Source organism: Telmatherina bonti (assembly GCF_933228915.1).
Source record: "Telmatherina bonti genome assembly, chromosome: 10".
NCBI classification, from domain to species: domain Eukaryota; kingdom Metazoa; phylum Chordata; class Actinopteri; order Atheriniformes; family Telmatherinidae; genus Telmatherina; species Telmatherina bonti.
The window spans coordinates 4423987-4445805 of NC_136628.1; the positions used below are offsets into that span (position 1 = coordinate 4423987).

General features: G+C 46.2%; 1 protein-coding gene across 1 annotated transcript in view; it reads right to left on the reverse strand.

Annotated features, from left to right (window-relative positions):
• The window catches only part of zbtb16a (zinc finger and BTB domain containing 16a), a gene marked incomplete at its 3' end in the record, with an annotated part of 181354 nt that overhangs the window by 117024 nt on the left and 42511 nt on the right, over window positions 1-21819 (reverse strand). The window contains exon 3 of the mRNA XM_079248316.1: window positions 8807-8904. Within this exon, the coding sequence (XP_079104442.1) occupies window positions 8807-8904 (98 nt within the window). The remainder of the gene's footprint in view (window positions 1-8806; window positions 8905-21819) is intronic.

A 21819-nucleotide genomic window follows, 5' to 3' on the forward strand; every position in this document is an offset into this window, starting at 1 on the left:
GTGTGTGAGCATTCAGGGGAGAACATCAGCTTGGAAAAATGTACATACAAACCGTTTAACACTTTCAGCCACTATTATTTCTTTCTGAACTCCTTTTCCCTCCACTTGCTTTTAAACCCCCCCCCCCCCGTCTCCCTTCTCACTCAAGCTTGCACAAACACACAAACACGCACACATATAAAAGAATTTGTGGCCTGGAAGCCAGTCAAGTTTCATTAATTCTGGGTCTGGGTACAGTACAGTGTGTTCCTGGACTCACATCTGCGAGCGATCATAAATGCTGGAATGCTGGCAGAACATCCAGACCTGCCGGCACAAATATGTCGTCATCACTGTGAGGGAAGAGCCGGCAATGCGCCAAAACAGCCGACCGAGTCCGCTGCCAAACAGCCAAACAAACGCCACGGAGATGGAAACACAAAGCGCAATGGGAAAGCAGCCCTCCCACCTCGCTGCATTCATATCCAAATTCTTTGCATTTTTCCTCCTCTAGGAGCTTGGGACATCTACGCTGCTTCTCCAGCCAGACTGGGATCAGACTGGAACAAAGATCTGGATTTTTGGGTGCCAAGTGAAACACCTGGTTGGGGACGGTGGGAACGCCAGCCGTGAGCCTAAACCTGCAAAGTTCTTCTGCTGGTGTGAGCTGTGATAAGCTTTAGGCAGATAAAAGGCCCGTTGCAGAACCTGACGTTTACACCTACATGGAATTCTGCTTGAACTTCATATTTACAGTTGTTTCATTTCTAAACGTCTGATCACCAGTAGGGGGCATTTGACAGAAATGTGATATTTCTTCTCAAGAAAACAACCATAACTCCCAATTCCCCGTCAGGCTGGATTGGTTATTCTAACGCGGACACCTCCCTCTGGGAAAACACAGCGTAGCCAAGCACATCCCATAGTGATGGCAGTATGTGTCACACACACCACACAGTTTAAGCTCCTGACCCAAAAACGCCAGGAGATTATCATGTAAAGACATGTTTCCATCAATAATGCAGACGTGCTGAGATAATATGTTTGTGGGTAAACTGTAACGGAGCTTGTGAGAAAGCTGCATGAAGATCAGCTCCATCTGAAACAGGTTTTTCACCATGCTTGTTACACGTTAAGCGGCTGGAAATGCTCTGAAACCTCTGCAGCCTGACTGGCCTCTGACACACCTACCAGCCATCAGGGGATCCACTGCAAATCACAAGTTTGATCGCAGTATCATATTGATTCAGTGGATGATGATTGCTGACTGAATTTTTTTCTTACTCGTCCGTTTAAAAGTAATTTAATCTCGAAATTCGGCATATTTAGGGGTGTGTCCTTTTGATTGACAGGTATCTGATCTCCCGCTTCAAGTCAGAAGAACATAGAACAACCGCGGATTTTAGCCGGTTAACAACGTGACTTAGCTTTAGCCCGCTTACCTCCGTTAGCTGGTTAGCTCCTGTTATCTCCGGGTTAGCTCGGTTAGCTCTTAGCTACAGAAAGCTCGGAGTTCGCTCGATGTCAATCATCCACCATGACGCTCACAGCCCCCCTCTCAGCTCCACCTCTTTGCCCATATTTGTATTTTCTGGGAGAGACGACACGCAGAGGCTCCACACATCTTTTACATACAGTCTATGGCTTGAACCTTTGCATGGTGCATTTTCACAAACAGCTTGCTGGAACAGTTTTTCCAGGATCTCCTGCCCGACCTTTAACTCAGCTCTGGATCTCCACCGGTCAGCAACCACATCCCTAAACGCAGACTTCTTCTCTGCTTCCACGTGACGCAGCAGCTGTCGCGCGGTTCCATGAAACGTAGCGACACAGAGGTCCTCTGCAGAGACTTTTTCCTGTTCACTGGCAGTGGGACCCGCTTGGTGCACTAAATTCCATCTTTCCTGATAAACTGCTGCTGCCTTAATTTTTTTCCAGAAAGGGTGGGAACAATGCACCATATGAGAGCAGTGAAGTGTTTTGGACGCACGCAGGCAGCTGAGATGTAGATAGGTGAATATTTATACACTTTCCCTTACCAACAGATGTGACATTACAGCTCTCCACTCAGATGTCATCACTTTGTGGCCTTTAGTGAGACACTGCCTGCTTCGGCCGTTGGGATAAGGAGGGATTGCTTTCGACGTGCTTCCAGTCTTAGTCACTCACATGCTTACCCAGCGAGTGGATCCAGGGACATGAAATATGCAAACAGAGGATTAAGACTCTTAAACTAAAAGGCTGAGAGATGAAAAGTTGGTGGTAACACAGACGAAAACGTGTGTGTTGTTATGCTACAGCAGCTCAACCAACGGTCTGGTCAGAAACACACATTTCTGATGAGGTAAATAATAAAACTGTTTGACCAGATTAAATGTTTATGAGACGTTGGCAGTTTGCAAACATGGTTTAATGTTGCGTTCACTGACTGCTTCTATTCAAACTTTGTGTAAATTCTATTATATATATATATATATATATATATATATATATATATATATATATACACATACATACACACACACACACATATATATTATGGCAAGCTGTTTAGGAAGTTAATGTATATATCATTGAAATGAACAAATGGAATGAAACTTGAGAATATTGATTGACCTGAATCAATCTATTATATACACACACACACATATATATATATATATATATATATATATACATATAAATATATATATATATATATATATATATATATATATATATATATATATATATATATATATATATATTTATATGTATATATAGCATAAAGAAGCTGAGATGAGTCACAGTCCCCACCTGACCGTCGGCTGGGGGAGATTTGGCTGCACTAATGCTGTCGGACATTAAACGTCAGGCAGAGATAAAAACAAAACCAAACACAGAGTGAAAAAAATAAAAGCAGCTGAGGCCGAACAAGATGAGAGGGGAATAGCTGGCACAAGGTAGACTGTACATACTGTACCCTGAATGGTGGCAGGCAGCCCAGACTGGCCTGCTGCCAGGTCCCTGTACAACAAGCACTGAGAGACAGACAGATGGACAGACAGACAGACAGGCAGGGAGACGAGTGCAAAGCAGGAGGAGGAGGAGGAGGAGGAGGAGGCATCAGCGGCGGTGTCTGAGCTGCTCCACATCCATGACACACCATGCATACCAAGAAGCCTCTCCAGTCGCTCTCGCTTCATCTCCTCCATATTCTGTCTGTTCTGAAGGATGATGGCGACAGCGGTGGAGGAGGAAGGGGGGGGGGGGGGGGAGACTCAAGTCGAGGGTTTTGGGACTCTGCAAAGTGTCATCATTACAAAAAGACATGATAAAATCGAGATGTGGTGTCAGATCGAGAGAAAGCATTGAAAGTCAAATGGTGGAGGCGGGGGAGGGTATGCAAACTGCAGGAGTAAAAAAGACAACAAAAAGTATCAAAGAAGCCTTGCCTCGCATTGTCTCTTCCCTAACCGTCGCCGTGTCGACAGAAGCGCCTGTCTTGCCTTTCACGCCAGACCAAAGCGGCTGATGTGTAACAGTACGGCTTGATGCTGCGCATCCAAGCAGCCTCGCATGGAAAGACGACAAAAGAGAAAAGTTTCTGCACTTTCTGCCACTGCTGCTAAAAATACTCTGCCTACATCTCCCGCTCCGTTGCCTCTCCAGGTATGTGCTTCTTCCTCCAGGTTTCAAGGCTCTTCTTTCCATTTCATCTCCCATCAGCAGAGTTTCATCTCACAACAACAAAGTCAAAGTTTGTATGAACCTGTTGATCACTGAAGATTCACGCTGCAGTCTTCCTCTCCTTCTCATCCACACACAGACGACTAAACTTACTCTCCGGTAGCTTTCAGCACTTAGGTTTCACATACAGGACAATGAAAAAGAAACGAAATCCAAGAATTCCTCACAAACATGAACATATAAATCATTTCATCTGAAATGAGCAGTAACTAACCTGAAGCTGCAGCTTCTACAGCAGAAAAGCCCATTAAGCACTTTATCCCTACTACTGGTGTAATAATATGTAAATACTGCAACTATGTGCTGCTAGAGGATAACAACACCGGGGGGCATAAATAATCATGTGGCTGTCAGACTGAACCTTTCTGTCCGACTTTTCCCACCTTTCTCCAGGCTGGCCAGCTGGAAAAGCTGCTTCCTGAACATCTCTGGCTCTGAACAACAACTTCTCCTGAAAAATAAATTCATCTTTTCCCACAGCTCATCATCATCATCATCATCATCATCATCATCATCATCATCATCTCCTCAGCGGATTTCTCCACCTCTGGTCAGAAACAGCAGCTAAGATCTGTGTGTGGGGGCATGAGCAGCGTGGAGAGGGCCTGGCAGGGGTCAAGCAGTCAGCTGGAGCTGCTGCAACAAGTTCAGTCATCTCCCGTTTATTTCCAAACTGTTTCATTTAAAAGATTTCCATCTCATGTACTGCAGTTTCAGCAGAGAGGTGAGCGTCTGACATCACTCTTCCTCTGTGGCTTGATGAGATGGGAGGCATGCTGGCTGTTACCACATTAAAGCCAAATTTCACGTCTCCTTTATCTAAGTTGGGCTTTATGAGGAACTTATGAAACGTCCTTCAGTCTGACGTGGAGCTAAAGGTTTTATTAATATTAATGAAACAATAAACTGGAATAAGAACATCTGAAATCACACTTTCTGTTCAATAAATAAACAAGTAAACAAAATGTTTCTTAAATTTGATTAGAAAATAAATGAAATGATAGAAGAGAAGAGATGAAGGGAGTGATGTTCTCCATGTCCACAGAAAACACCAAAGTTTGAGAAAAGCTAAACTCATGGCTGGACGTTCATCAGAAATAGGAAGAAATAAATCTTCGGGCCGTGGAAGGGAGGTGGACACGAAGACTAGAGACTGCTGAGACCTAAACTTATTTACAACCACGACCAGCAGCTGACTAACATCCCAAACTAAAACACCTTCAGTGGACCCGCGTCGGCAGCCGGACCTGGATCCTGGGTTCGTCACAACTCACCGAACGTTCCCACATGCTGCTGCCGCCAAACAGCTCAGCATGATGTCACACGCTGGGTGATGTCACACGCTGGGTGATGTCACACGCTGGGTGATGTCACACGCTGGGTGATGTCACACGCAGGGTGATGTCACACGCTGGGTGATGTCACACGCTGGGTGATGTCACACGCAGGGTGATGTCACACGCTGGGTGATGTCACCTGCAGGGTGATGTCACACGCTGGGTGATGTCACACGCAGGGTGATGTCACACGCAGGGTGATGTCACACGCTGGGTGATGTCACACGCAGGGTGATGTCACACGCAGGGTGATGTCACCTGCAGGGTGATGTCACCTGCAGGGTGATGTCACACGCTGGGTGATGTCACACGCAGGGTGATGTCACACGCAGGGTGATGTCACACGCTGGGTGATGTCACACGCAGGGTGATGTCACACGCTGGGTGATGTCACACGCTGGGTGATGTCACCTGCAGGGTGATGTCACACGCAGGGTGATGTCACCTGCAGGGTGATGTCACCTGCAGGGTGATGTCACACGCTGGGTGATGTCACCTGCAGGGTGATGTCACACGCTGGGTGATGTCACACGCAGGGTGATGTCACACGCTGGGTGATGTCACCTGCAGGGTGATGTCACACGCAGGGTGATGTCACCTGCAGGGTGATGTCACACGCTGGGTGATGTCACACGCAGGGTGATGTCACCTGCAGGGTGATGTCACACGCTGGGTGATGTCACCTGCAGGGTGATGTCACACGCTGGGTGATGTCACACGCAGGGTGATGTCACCTGCAGGGTGATGTCACACGCTGGGTGATGTCACACGCAGGGTGATGTCACACGCTGGGTGATGTCACCTGCAGGGTGATGTCACCTGCAGGGTGATGTCACACGCAGGGTGATGTCACACGCAGGGTGATGTCACACGCAGGGTGATGTCACACGCTGGGTGATGTCACACGCTGGGTGATGTCACCTGCAGGGTGATGTCACACGCAGGGTGATGTCACACGCAGGGTGATGTCACACGCAGGGTGATGTCACCTGCAGGGTGATGTCACACGCTGGGTGATGTCACCTGCAGGGTGATGTCACACGCTGGGTGATGTCACCTGCAGGGTGATGTCACACGCAGGGTGATGTCACACGCTGGGTGATGTCACACGCTGGGTGATGTCACCTGCAGGGTGATGTCACCTGCAGGGTGATGTCACACGCTGGGTGATGTCACACGCTGGGTGATGTCACCTGCAGGGTGATGTCACCTGCAGGGTGATGTCACACGCAGGGTGATGTCACACGCAGGGTGATGTCACCTGCAGGGTGATGTCACACGCTGGGTGATGTCACCTGCAGGGTGATGTCACACGCAGGGTGATGTCACACGCTGGGTGATGTCACACGCTGGGTGATGTCACCTGCAGGGTGATGTCACACGCTGGGTGATGTCACACGCAGGGTGATGTCACACGCAGGGTGATGTCACACGCTGGGTGATGTCACACGCTGGGTGATGTCACCTGCAGGGTGATGTCACACGCAGGGTGATGTCACACGCAGGGTGATGTCACACGCTGGGTGATGTCACACGCTGGGTGATGTCACCTGCAGGGTGATGTCACCTGCAGGGTGATGTCACACGCTGGGTGATGTCACACGCAGGGTGATGTCACCTGCAGGGTGATGTCACACGCTGGGTGATGTCACCTGCAGGGTGATGTCACACGCTGGGTGATGTCACCTGCAGGGTGATGTCACACGCTGGGTGATGTCACCTGCAGGGTGATGTCACACGCAGGGTGATGTCACACGCTGGGTGATGTCACACGCTGGGTGATGTCACACGCAGGGTGATGTCACACGCAGGGTGATGTCACACGCTGGGTGATGTCACACGCTGGGTGATGTCACACGCAGGGTGATGTCACACGCTGGGTGATGTCACCTGCAGGGTGATGTCACACGCAGGGTGATGTCACACGCAGGGTGATGTCACACGCTGGGTGATGTCACACGCAGGGTGATGTCACACGCAGGGTGATGTCACCTGCAGGGTGATGTCACCTGCAGGGTGATGTCACACGCTGGGTGATGTCACACGCAGGGTGATGTCACACGCAGGGTGATGTCACACGCTGGGTGATGTCACACGCAGGGTGATGTCACACGCTGGGTGATGTCACACGCTGGGTGATGTCACCTGCAGGGTGATGTCACACGCTGGGTGATGTCACACGCTGGGTGATGTCACCTGCAGGGTGATGTCACACGCAGGGTGATGTCACACGCAGGGTGATGTCACCTGCAGGGTGATGTCACCTGCAGGGTGATGTCACACGCTGGGTGATGTCACCTGCAGGGTGATGTCACCTGCAGGGTGATGTCACACGAGGGTGATGTCACACGCAGGGTGATGTCACACGCAGGGTGATGTCACACGCTGGGTGATGTCACACGCAGGGTGATGTCACACGCTGGGTGATGTCACACGCTGGGTGATGTGATGGGGAGGGGGAGGGGCTGCCTGTAGTCTCAGCAGGGATTGTGAAAACCGGGTGCAACTTTAACATAAACAGCAGCTCCTCCTCGGAGCAACTGTTGCTTGTGACACACTGAGTCGTGGGCGGAGCCAGTCCATGGCACAGCGTGACTTCCTCATCTATCTTTGTCAGAACGGAGCGGGAGAGTCTGCATCCACGCCTTCCGTCTCCTTCCTCCCACCGCCAGCACTTCCATGGAAGTCGCTGGTTCTGTTCCGGGCGTTAACACCGGCTCTTTATTGTGACTCCGGGCCAACATCCTCAGAAGGATTTGGGACGTTCAGATGCGGTTGACCGCCATTACTTTTACAGTGTCAAGATGAAGCAGCTGCAGCGGAGGGGGGAAGTTTTCGCTGCCTGCAAAAGACCAGCGCTGTTATAAAAGAGCTGAGGTCAGAGCGCAGGGCCTGCCCGGCTGCAGGGTGTATGTGTGTGTGTGTGTTCGGGTGTGTGTAATAGTGGCAGACTGGGCCAATCAATGTGTCCAGTGTTCTGACTGGTACTACCTTTCAGGCCTCGGACGTCCCAGAGGTGTAGGATGACAGCATGATGATGTGCAGGCAGCTCCTGGGTTAACTTTCCCAGACTGCTCAGCGTTACTGGCCTGAAGAGTCGTTTCATCGCTGCAGCTGGGCTTTACATTCCTTAAAACTTACATATTCATATGGAGACAAAGCAAATGCAGGATTGCCTTCATTTAGCCTCCAGGCTGCAGCAGCTTGGCTGGAAATGTGTCTCTGGGAACACTGAGCTGCAGTCTACGGAGAGCACACGTTATCTATCCTGTTAGAAAGGATGCATGCCCTTCATATGCTCAGGAAAACTTTACAAATGTTAGCTGATAAATTCTGGAACATGGGGGGGGGGGGGGGGACAGACGGACTGTGCTGAATGTATTCTAGTCTTCTAAAGAAGAAGCCACTGAGCATCGGTCAGTGGCTTCAAGCCTTTGGCGTGAACCTGGAAACGTGTCCTACCTCTGCTTTAGCATGTTGCCAAAATGATTCTGATTGGTGGATTGTGTTGATGTGTTTTCTAAAAGAATATCCAGTTCCACCATGTGACAACCTGACGAACTGGACACAGTTGTCTTTGTGCTGCACCTCCACCGCTGTGCAGCAAACTGCGTTCCCTTCAGTGTTAAACAACTTTTGTTTTATCACAGACACAACCCGACTGGAGAGCTTTGCATTTGCATTGTGACAGTAAACAGAGCGTTGCTGCTGACGCGACGCAGGCCATGGCAGGCGCTGTGGGGAAAAGCCTTGGTTTTTACCTGAGTGCGACAGCAGATGCATCCGCAGACGGAGGCTGTCCAGGAAGCTCTTCCCACATAGCTCACAGCTGTAGGTCTTCATTCCACTGTGCATCTTTCTGTTGACAAGGAGCAAAACAAACACTTTTACCATCTTCAGACCAGGCAGGGCTTAATGTGGTTTCATAGCAACCACATGAAAACTCAAAACTCCAGACCCAGCTACCAGCAGCAGAGAAACACGCTTTTTTCATTCATTCATTTTCTGAACCCGCTTAATCCAAGTAAGGGTGGCGGTGAAGCTGGAGCCTATCCCGGCTGCCTTCGGACAAATGGCGGGGTACGCGCTGGACAGTTCGCCAGTCCATCGCAGGACCAACACAGACAAACAACTACTCACACCGAGAGTAACCAATCAACCTCACATGCATGTCTTTAGACGGTGGGAGGAAGAACCCACCGCACAGAAAGACCACCAGCCGAGGATCGAACCAATGACCTTCTAGCTGTGAGGCAACAGTGCTGACCACTATGCCACTGTGCAGCCATGTTTTTTAATTAAGTAAAAAACAAAGATGTCATCAGCATATGATGAGATTTTCCGGCTGTCCCGCCGCTGCACTGATTCTTACAAAGGTGAAGCGAAGCAAACGGCGCTCTTCAAACAGAAACAACTCCCCGTGTTTCCGGCACAAATCAGGAGCCACGGTGTGATGTAAAATGCTTCCAACATGCAGGATGACCACTTTGTTCCGATCCATTCGGAGGACGATGTGGTGATGAAGAGGTTGAAGATCCGTCATACACTGTCCATTTCCACATGGACGTCAGTCTGGAGCACAAGGTCAGAAGAGACTGAGGGTCAATGTTTGATGGCGTGGTCTGAGGGTTAGGTCACTCCTTACCATCAGAGGACAGGCGCTCTACGCCTACGACCCCCCTCCCTTACAGAAGCCTCATGGACCCCACGGCTCACTGCAAAGCATCATATTCATCTGCATCTAAAGGTGCTCTGAAGCAATTAGGGGGAAATGGATTCCCAAACGACTGCTACAGTGCCCTAACCCTTCCAACAACTTTAAATAGTTTGTTTGAGAGCTGCGCGCGCGTACACACACAAACACACACACACGCGATTGCTGCAACTGTTTGTCCAGTCAGTGCAGATTCATTGTTGGCACATTTAATTTTTCATAAGGATTGTTTTTTCATGCAGCAAAGTTTTAATAACGACTTTTACTGACCATGTGAGAAACTCCAACAGGCGGGTCGGACGAAGTTTCACCCAACAATCACTAGAAAAAGCAAAGAGGGCATGATCCTCCACTCCGCTGACTTCCTGACAGACAAAACGATAATGTCTCATGGATGTCACAGTCCTCGCATTGCGTCAGGTGGCACAGAGTGATCAGCCAAGTGTATTTTTGGAGAAACAATGTCCTTGAACAGAGATCTGCTCAACTAGGGCGAGATGACAGCCATCCATCTTAGCGACTCTCAACAAAGTCTCCAAGGAGGTGGCGGTGACACGCTCCCAAAACATGACTGATTAATGTCAGATGTCGAATGCAAATTGATTTACAGTTCTCTTTTGTGGCTGGAGTAGCGCAGGGAGAGAGAGAGAGCTTGTAGAACGTTGGCGGCGATGGCTGCACCGGTTAATAAGCAACGCAGTCAAGTATGATTTTGCAAACAATAAATTGCTGCATAAAATCCTTGAAACTGTGTGAGAGTGTGTAAAACAAATCAGAGATAAATAAAAATGTTGAAAAGGTGAATAAGTCATGATAAGAATTTAGCACTTGTTGCAGAGACCTTGAAAAGCAGTGGCTGAATGGCAGATCTTTGTTATCTTACATTAATTAACAAATCCGATAAATGTCAAGAGCTCCAAATGGCAGCAGCTGCGCTTAAAGCCAAAACGGGAGAGAAAGTTGCAGAAAGGCAGCAGCGCAGCCGGGACAGAAAGCAACACTCATGTTTCTAGATCAGGATGGAAGGAACTTTCCGGCAGAACGCCACACAAACACATCCAGCTACAGATGTAGGACGAGTCAACAGCTTGCCGCTAACACGAAAACACATGATGTTTGCCAGTATGTCCAGATGTCATAGTGTCACTACAGCGATGCAGAGACTGTGAGGTTATTTGACATAACCTGTAGTTTTGGATAGAGCGGACATATGTCATGGTAACAGTTTGATGTGCAGTATCACTTCAGCGACGCTCCCTTGTGGTGCACAACTTTGGCATGCGGTTATTTTATGAGACGTACAACTGGTCCACAACGACTTTACTGTCCAGAAAGTGGAGGCGTTTACCATTTTACATGTGCTTTAGTTCGGAAAATATCTAAATCTACATATCAACAGGAAAAAGAAGTAGTTCTATAAAAGCTGTACTGGGCAGCTGAGATACAGCATACGGCTGATAACTTAAATAAAAACATCCTCAGTTAAGTTTTGCGTCAGTCATCAACAGCAAAAACAACCAGATGAACAAATCTGCTGGGTTTCTCTGTTTACTGGGCTTTTCTGTTAAAGGGTCATATGTGATGTTCTCACTTTCACTCTGATAAGAAGAAAACACACGTAAGTGGAAAGCTGCAACACACACAGCACAAAGCCTTTCAAAGCCCTTTTGTGTCCCGCCTCAATCTGACCATTGTGGCCCCCAGACAGAGCACTGATAAGGCCTGGGTGGACTTATTAAGGGCACTCAAAGTGGAACCAATGCCATGTTTTTTCACCGTTATGTAGTCCTGATGAGCAAAGTGAGGTGTGTGTGTCCATAGCGGAGTGTGTGTTCAATGTAACTGTAATAGCTAACACTACCCACTGAAACAGCTCATTACTTGATGTTCAGCAGAATGGAAACAGCACCTGTAAAAGGAATCCAGTCTTTTAAAGGAAAGGTTTGGAGTTTTACAAGCCTGTCGCACTGATGCCTCCATGTTTCTCTTCTGGACGTTTGGCGACATCAGTTTACAGACTGGTTATCTGTTTAGTGGTAGAAAAGGTTATAAAAGGAATGAATGAATGTGTGAGTATGTGAGAAGTTGCAAAGGAACTCGTAAAACAAAGTAAAAAAAAAATAATTGAGGATTACAACCATAGACTGCATATAAAAGATGGGCGGAGCCTCCGTGACGTCACCCAAAGGTTTCTGAAGAGCTGAATTGAAGCTCGGTGGGCGGTTCCTACCATCACCATCTTGGCAGGAGCATGCGCGTCGTCTCGCCCGGAAAATACAAATATGGGCAAAGAGGTGGAGCTGAGGGGGGGGGGCTGTGCGCGTCATGGTGGATGATTGACATCGAGCGAACTCCAAGCTTTCTGTATCTAAGAGCTAACCGAGCTAACCCAGAGCTAACAGGAGCTAACCAGCTATCAGAGGTAAGCGGGCTAAAGCTAAGTAAAGCTTTTAACTGGCTAAAATCCGCGGTTGTTCTACGTTCTTCTTACTTGAAGCGGGAGATCAGGTACCTGTCAATCAAGAGGACACGCCCCAAAATTTGCAAAATCTTGTGATTAAATTACTTTTAAATGGGCGAGTTACAAAAAAAAAATTACCCCCCCATTTCTGCTGTGAAGTTGGTCTTTTTAACATGGGAGTCTATGGGGATTTGCTCTGTTTTGCAGCCCCTAGTGGATGAAGGGGGAACTGCAGTTTTATACACTTCTGCATAGGCTTCACTTTTAACCACCGGAGGTTGCTACTTGATCACAACATAAAGAAAAAAGAATATACATGTTAAAAGGAACAGGAACAAATAAAAGCTCATTTTAAGTATCTACAAATATTATAAGGACATTTTTTTAAATCAGAGAGCCAAAACAAATTAAATGGTACATTTAAAATAAATCCAACATTAAAAGTGAGTGACTGGTGCTGTATACGGGAGCTTGTTCTTACTGGGAAATGCAGTATTGTGAGTTTGTTCACTGGTTCTAATGACAGCAAAATCATAATCCAAGCTTGTATTTTGTGAGATGGAAACATATTTGTGGGCTGTTGTTTTCTGTGCTACTTTGCTAATCTGGTCTGACAAGATGAGAATCCCAATGCATTAATAGCAACATGTCTTCCATGACTACATGTGCTGAAACCAAGGATTTTTTGTTTTTAACACAAAAAGAAAACTGTACAACTGGACATGAATTCTAACCCAGCCGCATTACAGCAGGACAAGCATAAAAAATATGTGAATGTAAAGTAGAAATGTTTCACACTTAAAAGTTTACAATAGTTAGATGTGGAAAGTGTACTTTGACAGAAACAAAACAAACAAAACCAAATTAAAAAAAAGCAACGGGAAGACATTGTAGAACAAAGTCTTGAAAAATAAAAATGTAGCCATTACAGAAAAGAAAAGAAAAAAAAAAAAAACACCTTTCGCTGGCTGTGCTTTATTTACATATTTCACGAAATAAAAAAGAATATCTATAAAATTTTGACAAACTACAGTTGCAATTTCAAGATGTTTTTGGAATGGTGAACGTGTTTAGCGCACAAGCCACAGATTTTGTAAAAACTTGCCAATGGCTTGCCAATGGCAGCTTTTGCCAGATGACTACGTAGTATTGTTTTTGTATTTTGCGGGTTGTTTACTTTCAGAGGTGACAAATCTTGGGAGATGTAAATGAGAATATAATATTTACACTACACTTTTCCGATATGTCAAAATGTCGGGGAAAAAACCCCCGCTCATAAACACTTAAGCAATATTTGAGAAGGTTTTCTAGTTGTAAAGGAAACACAGCTATTGTTAAACATGACATGTAGCTGCACACCAAGAAAAAATACACAAAAAAACCCCCAAAAAACAAAGTTAATAACTAAGCATGCCTTCTACACATCAAACATGTCAGAACATGAAAGATTGTTTGCTAGCGATGTTCGGTTAGCCTGTTTGCTAGTATTGTTTCAGTTAGCCTGTTTGCTAGCATTGTTTCAGTTAGCCTGTTTGCTAGCATTATTTCAGTTAGCCTGTTTGTTAGCATTGTTTCAGCTAGCCTGTTTGCTCGTACTGTTTCAGTTAGCCTGTTTGCTAGCATTGTTTCAGTTAGCCTGTTTGCTAGCATTATTTCAGTTAGTCTGTTTGCTAGAATCATTTCAGTTAGCCTGTTTGCCAGCATTATTTCAGTGAGCCTGTTTGCCAGCATTATTTCAGTTAGCCTGTTTGCCAGCATTATTTCAGTGAGCCTGTTTGCCAGCATTATTTCAGTGAGCCTGTTTGCTAGCATTATTTCAGTTAGCCTGTTTGCTTGTACTGTTTCAGTTAGCCTGTTTGCTTGTACTGTTTCAGTTAGCCTGTTTGCTAGCGCTGTTTCAGTTTGCCTGTTTGCTAGTGCTGTTTCAGTTAGCCTGTTGGCTAGCACTGTTTCAGTTAGTCTGTTTGCTAGCACTGTTTCACTTGACCTGTTTGCTAGCACTGTTTCAGTTAGCCTGTTGGCTAGCATTGTTTCAGTTAGCCTGTTGGCTAGCACTGTTTCAGTTAGCCTGTTTGCTAGCACTGTTTCAGTTGACCTGTTTGCTAGCACTGTTTCAGTTAGCCTATTTGCTAGCATTATTTCAGTTAGCCTGTTTGCTAGCATTATTTCAGTTAGCCTGTTTGCTAGCACTGTTTCAGTTAGCCTGTTTGCTAGCACTGTTTCAGTTGACCTGTTTGCTAGCACTGTTTCAGTTAGCCTATTTGCTAGCATTATTTCAGTTAGCCTGTTTGCTAGCATTATTTCAGTTAGCCTGTTTGCTAGCATTATTTCAGTTAGCCTGTTTGCTAGCACTGTTTCAGTTAGCCTGTTTGCTAGCACTGTTTCAGTTGACCTGTTTGCTAGCACTGTTTCAGTTAGCCTATTTGCTAGCATTGTTTCAGTTAGCCTGTTTACGTGAGTGTGATGATGCTAACAGTCTTCTCTGAACATATCTGAGGATAAAAAGTATGGATTGTGTCACTAACTCACTTTTAAATACTTTAATTCTTTGACGAGGTTTAAACATTCGTGAAATATTGCTAAATATTATCCCAAGTCAGTGGTTTAGCCGTGACACCCCCCTTCAACACACATTTACTCAAATCCCATCGTAACTGTCTGCTTTCATGTTGTGCTTCTGAAACAGATGAAGTGTGTGTGTGTGTGTGTGTGTGTGTGTGTGTGTGTGTGTGTGTGTGTGTGTGTATACGTCTGTGTTCTTGGTGGGGTGATTTGAAACAGACTGACTGTAGCCATTAAGGAAGTTCTCATAAAACTCTCTCAGGCCATTTACTCAGTTAATAATCGACTTTGTCCAACAGTCACTTTTGACAACCGCTATAAATTTTAAATTTATGTCAACAAAACATATGCTGATCACCTCGTGTGGTGCGTTTCCTCATAAAATCCAGCCCAACCAAGGCTGTTTGACTTCATGCATGTGTGTGTTTGAAATGTGAGTGGATAACAGGCCTGTTACTGAGCCGTAACAGCTTGCCTCGTGTAAGTTTTTTTTTTTTTTTTTTTTACTCCCATCATATTCCTGCTGGACTTGGCTGCCCATACATCATAAACAGTGCTGCATTTGGTGAAGTCAAGACCCAGGCTTTCCACCTGCCCTCTTCTTAAAACAGTTAAAAAGTCAAATTATGGTGATCTACAGCACACTAAGAAAAAGAAAACAAGTCCTCCGTGGACCCAAGAAGGCTTCAGGTCATCCCAATTTCACGAGTGGGCTTTGACACAGCAGCGGAGCTACTGCCTAACACCACTAAATCAGAGGACACTGCTTAAAACTCAATGCTGACACGCTCTGAGTTCACCAAATTACTGGACAAAGTAAAGCTCAGCTGAGTAGACTCCTGCTTTGGAATGTGTTCTTATTGCTCGTCTAAAGTCCGATTCCCTCAGCAGCCTTGTCGCTCTCCATCCTTTCCCATCCTTTCATCCTTTATTCTTCAGCTTTAATGCTATCCTCCATTCCCACTGGGAGCCATAAAACACCTCAAATGATGTTGGTAAATAAAAAAGCCTTCCAGAAAAAGGAAATGCAGGTTTGAAATAGAAAGCAAGAAAATGGTGTGTGTGTGTGTGTGTGTGTGTGTGTGTGTGTGTGTGTGTGTGTGTGTGTGTGTGTGTGTGTGTGTTTGCTGCTGTTTTTTCATTAGATCTGTGGGTCAGAGGACAAGAAGCTAATTGTAAAGTGAGTAAAAGAGGTCCTGAACCCGATTTTACCCACTGACCAGAGAAGTGGCCGTCGAGCATTTCAGACATTTAGTCTGAAAAAGTCGTCGGTTGTGTTTACCTGGAATTTTCACCATCATCTCTGCACCACCTGGAGGCTCACAGCCGAGCCGAGAAGGCTGCTAAATGTGGAAGCAAACATTTAAATCTCTAAGATATTTCCTCTGATAAAAGCTACACTAAGCTTTAGATGACTGAGGAGCACATCTATGGTTACGCTGTGACTGACTGAATGTTGTTCACCGCTGAGGTCGGAGTTTTTGCTCAGCAGTGATGAAGAAAGAAACGGAGCACCATAAGCGATAGGACAAATGCTGCAAGTTTTTTCTTGTTTTTAGCAGGAAGTCTTGGAAGTGTGCAGCTCCGCTATCATCCCTCCTCCTTCGTTTTCATATTTTCTAATCAAACTTAGGAACTTTTGGCAAAAAAGCCGCTTGTTGGCTTTCCATTGGCATCTTTTTGTAGGCCACAATGCAATGTGCTTTCTTCTGTTAACTTTAGCTTTCAGCTGCTGCTTAGCTTTCTGTCTGTAGTCTTTCTTTACTTTTTAAAATTCTTGCAATTGCAGAGTTTTTTTAAACAATGTTTATGAACACACCCGCTGGAGTTATGTTGTGGAAAAGATCTTTTCAGGGTGACGGACTCTGTTTTCAACTAACAAAAAACCTAAAAGATAGAAAACTGAGCTTTCTAAACTATGCCATTACATTAAAAATAAAGACTCTCTGGTCTCTGTATTACTGGAAAAGCTGATGTAAACATGTGAGGCGTGCAACGTGACGTTAGGAGAAAGGACAATAAACTTTGCATTACAAACGCAGGTCAATAAAAAGACTTTAAAATGATCCGTGGAATAAGTGGCATAATGCACTCCCGAAATGAGAGCCAGGCTGATGGTATATCCATTTGAGGGGATAAAAGCGTAGAGTGGACTAAAACTATCGCCGCACACACAACTCGCTGTCAAGGCGAACAAAGCCGAAATGATACACGAGGCAATTCAGTGACACTTGGGTGGCTGATCCTAATGCAGCCATAAGTGGCGCAGTGTGTCGCCGCCACCTCTTATTTTGGCTTTCTGACAGAGACACAGTTTGGAGGTGGAAGTGTGAGTGTGTGTGTGTGTGTGTGTGTGAATTTCAAGTCCGATAGATGAGCGACCATGTCACACAAACATGTCAGACGAGAATAGTAGAGGTGAAACAAGGCAGAAGAATTCATCTGCCGGCTTCTAAAGCGGCTTTCTGTCTCAGACGCACCACGTGTGCTTCTTCACACGCATCCATTTTGTTTAGAGATGCAGGTGAAGCAGCTCCCTTTCTGTCATTTCATCCCCAGTTTCACTGCTCTGCCATCCTCTTCCCACCTCTCTGTCTATGCTCAATCAAAACGTATCAGGCAGGCTGGCGTAACTCTGCTCGGCGTGGGCTGTTTATCCCGAGTCCTCCTGCACATATCAATGACTTGGCCCCTGTTGTCCCCCGTCGGGGAGACGTTCATATAAATTCAAGCCACACACGCGAACGCCGAGACACTCGTGTTGAGCATAGATGAGTAGCAGGGCAGGAGAGACAGAGGGATGGGAGGGAGAGAGCCACTGCCTTTCAACCTCATTGTGTTATTTATAATATCGCAGACACCACCGCCCCCAAATTTGCCCCGAGGGTGTCTCGGGAGAAAAAACAGCTATACCACTCTGTCGCTGTGAAAACAATGAAAAAACTGACATCAGTGAACAGTAACAACAAACACGCTGCCTTGCTGGAGGAAGTCAATGTTTGTCTCCGCCTGAACACAGAGTCAACCTTTCCTGCATTCTACAGAAATGTAAGAGTTAGATCAGTTATAGCCACAAGTTTCTGTAAAAGTCATGCTGAGCCAGTAAAATCATCAGGCTAGTGTGTGTCTCCATCCAGCTCTGCATCCACGTCCGGCTCTTCTGGCATTTTCAGGGTGCATCAGTGTAGCCGTGACGACCTGACCTTTTTATTTCATTTCAGTCTGGCAAATGAGCTAGTTTCAAGAATCTAAATCATGCAGATTGTTCCATGAAATAAATAATCCTAATCTGCTTCAACCAGCCACCATGTAAAAACCTTCACTGCCGTTAGAAGAGCATGAATCAGAGATGAGAAACATGTTTTATCTGCTTTCCTGCTCTTCAATGAGAGCTTTAAAGAACGGAAAATGATCAAAGTCTTCTGGGTGGAAACTTTCAGAGCAGCAGAGAAATGATTCAGAACATCCACAACCAAGTCAGAGCCAAAACAGAGTTGGAACGTGGACATTTAAGACTTAGCATGTCGCACCTAGCATGTAGCACTTAGCACGGAGCATGTAGCACGTAGCACATAGCATGTAGCACGTACCATGTAGCACTTAGCACATAGCATGTAGCACATAGCATGTAGCATGTAGCACATAGCATGTAGCACTTAGCACATAGCATGTAGCACATAGTATGTGGCATGTAGCATGTAGCACTTAGCACATAGCATGTAGCACATAGCACATAGCATGTGGCATGTAGCACTTAGCATTTAGCACGTAGCATGTAGAACATAGCATGTAGAACATAGCATGTAGCACATAGCCCGTAGCATGTAGCATGCAGCATGTAGCACATAGCATGTAGCACATAGCACGTAGCATGTAGCATGCAGCATGTAGCACATAGCATGTAGCACATAGCATGTAGCACATAGCACGTAGCGTGCAGCATGTAGCATGACTGCAACTATAAATTCAACCAAATCTGTTAGAAAAATTGTGATTGAAGTTACTGATTATACATCCACTCCTAAATAATAATTTTTCAACCACCGCCATCATCTCCATCGGCTTTGCTGCAGTTGAGTTTGTTTAAATAAAGTCTTCAGTAATGTTGTGAAATTGCTGCTTCCTTTATCCACCAGAGCTGGAGTTAAAAGGCCTTTTTACGTAAATGTTCTGCTTTTATGTGAATATGACGCGTCTGGAAAAGGCGGTCTGACAGTTCCACATTCAGCTTCTGACATGCAGGAAGTGCAAGAGCAGCGAAGACTGCAATAATACGAGGCGAAGCGAAAAGTTGTCGGCATGCATCAGTGATGGTAAAGATACCATTTACCACTGAAGACATAATTAATGAGCATATTCTAACGTTGGGGACACTCGTCAGACCCTTAATAAACACCGTCTCCCTCACGTTGCTGCTTATCCTGATGCAACGTTTATTTCCTGCCAGATGCGTGACACGGGAGAGGTTTTCCTTCAACGTCTTAAATTTACTTGACAAATGAAGTGATGGATGTTAAAAGGATGAGTTAGATCTCTACTTGAGATGAAAAGAGAAATCTTTAGTGTGAATAGTAGATTGCAATCAGACCCATTTCCTGTCAGATCAGGGTTGAGTCGCAGCGTCTGAAGAAGATGTGCTTCCTCTCAGGTCTGTGCCACAGCGTTATCAGATCACAAGTTTATAAAAAGCATGGATGGAAATTTATCATCAGTTCTCTGAGAGATGAACCTGTACAGTGAAGAGACCCTTGTTTCAATGCAGAAGATCAATAAAAAGGAACTTCTAATTGCTTCCAGCAGCAAGACTATCTGAGCCTAATCCCAGTTAGATACCTGGATCCCCCAAAGCTTAGAAAGAAGAATTCAAGCCTTAATGCCTCCAGTGTTCCTCAGAAAAGCCTCTTTCTCCACTTCCACTCCATCTGAAGTCCTCTTATTCAACGAGAGGTGACTGAAGGAAGAAAATGACCACAAGGTCGCAATTAAATCCAGCGGGTGCAGAAAAATGATCAGACACACCTAATGCCAGGAGCGTGAGCTCTTACCCCGACGCTCAGGACGCCATGCACCGTGCGGAGGTTATAGCCTGTCACTGTGACGGTGCACAGGTGTGTGTGTGTGTGTGTGTGTGTGTGTGTGTGTGTGCAGCACCCTGCAGCTTCTCCCCTCTGGTCATTACTATAAATGAAAGTGTGCACTTAGTCAAGCAGCCTGGTTAAATAAGGATTAGAGGGATAGGGCGAAAATAACTTCACACTTTTGAAGGCAGCAAATGGTGTTTGGAAAGTCTGCAAGTAGAATAATCTGACATCCCCGGTTCCACCCCCCCACCCCTCTCATTCCAAACTAGACCTAAAGACACTTTGACTGAAGTGTTGGAAGAGTGGAAGAAAGACGAGGAAGGGCATGTAAGATCACATGTAGAAAGCCCGTCTCTGAGCCGAGCAGCAGCCCCCCCCCACCGCTTCTCTTTTGGTTTCAGCATCAAAAGCCCCCGCCGTCTGAAAATAGCACGTCAACATTTCTCTTTCTTCTTCTTTCTTTTCTTTTTTTATTCTCGACAATGTTGCCAGTTTGCTCGATTCCTGCTTTTCTTCTGCCTCCTGCTTTCTTGATCTATGAGAGGTTTCAGCGTGCCGTGCAGCGGTTGGCTGAGGCGTGTGTGTGTCTCTGAACGCGTGTGTGCTGCAGGAGAGCTTTGGTGGTCTATAAAAAGCAGCCAGACAAAGTCTTCCCTCTCTCCTCATGCATTATGCATCGGCATCACCTTCCATCAAGTGGCAGAAAAACCTCAAAGATGTCTAACTTTAGCCTCCGTTCTGAAAGCCAAACAGAGGAGATGTTCTTTCTCTGGCTGCCAGTCGGGTTAAGCACCTGTTACATCAATAAAAGCTGCATTTCGCAACAGAACGATGACAACGGCAACCTGTGTGATGGGGGGGAGCACTTAAACGCAGAAAGCCGGGAGTAGATGAGTGGAGGAAAAAGTAGACGAGATGACTCTGGATCCAACTTTGACCTTGTACACAAGTTTTGTCAGCAGCAAGAAGAAGACAAAAGGCTGATGTTCAAACATTTCAAGACTTCCCAAACAAGCCGTTTTTCCACCGCGAAGGCATGACAGCACATCCACAAGACGCTTTCATTTCTTTAAAAAAGGGGAAAATTAACTTGTGAAAATAAAGCGGCGCTTTGTGCAGGAATTTCACTGCAGCGTTCCAGCAGCCGGCTTAGTTGGCAGGTCAGCATGGCAGGTTCAGGCTCAGTCAGGAATCCTCAGCTTTACTCATTCTGAGCTTTACTCGCCTCATTTTCCTGCCAAAGCCGTGAGGTGAAACAGCTGTCCGACATCTCTGGAAGCGTTTCAAAGTTTTCTCTGGACACTGGACCGATTCCTGCTCCAGTCCGAACGGATCAGCGCCGCATTTCTGTTGCTTTATTCAGGAATCATCAGAAAAATAATCTGGATGATTCTCAGCGCTGAAAACCCGACATATGCAGGACAAAGAGCTGTCGGGAAGATGGACAGGGTCTGAAATCCAGCAGAACCAGGATCTGAGAGATCCATCTGGACCTTCCACTGATCCATCTACTGGTGGCCGAAGGCCAGTCAGGAATGGTCTCCATGGAAACGTGGCTTTAGGAAGCCAGAAATGGGCACATGACCCAACGACTGGACAGAACCCGGGCCCAGAACCCGGCCTCAGTGGGTCTGACAGAGGGAACCCGGTCCATATATTCAGTGTTGATGTTCCAGTAAACCCCTCCCCCCCAGCAGAAATGCTCGACATGCTTGTGATGTGTCCTGGCGCCATCGTCATGGCTACCATGATGACCAGATGTGGCTGATCTGAGAGAACGGAGTCAACAAGCTGCTCTCCACGTCATAACCCTGCTCCGTGTAAACTCTGCCGTCCGTCTGGAAGGAGGAGAACGCCGCCGCTTCACGTTTTTTAGCCGCCGTCAGCCGAAGCCCACCAGCTCTGAAACCACGATGTAATCCCAGTGGGATTGGTTTCCTCTACTGGACTCCCAGT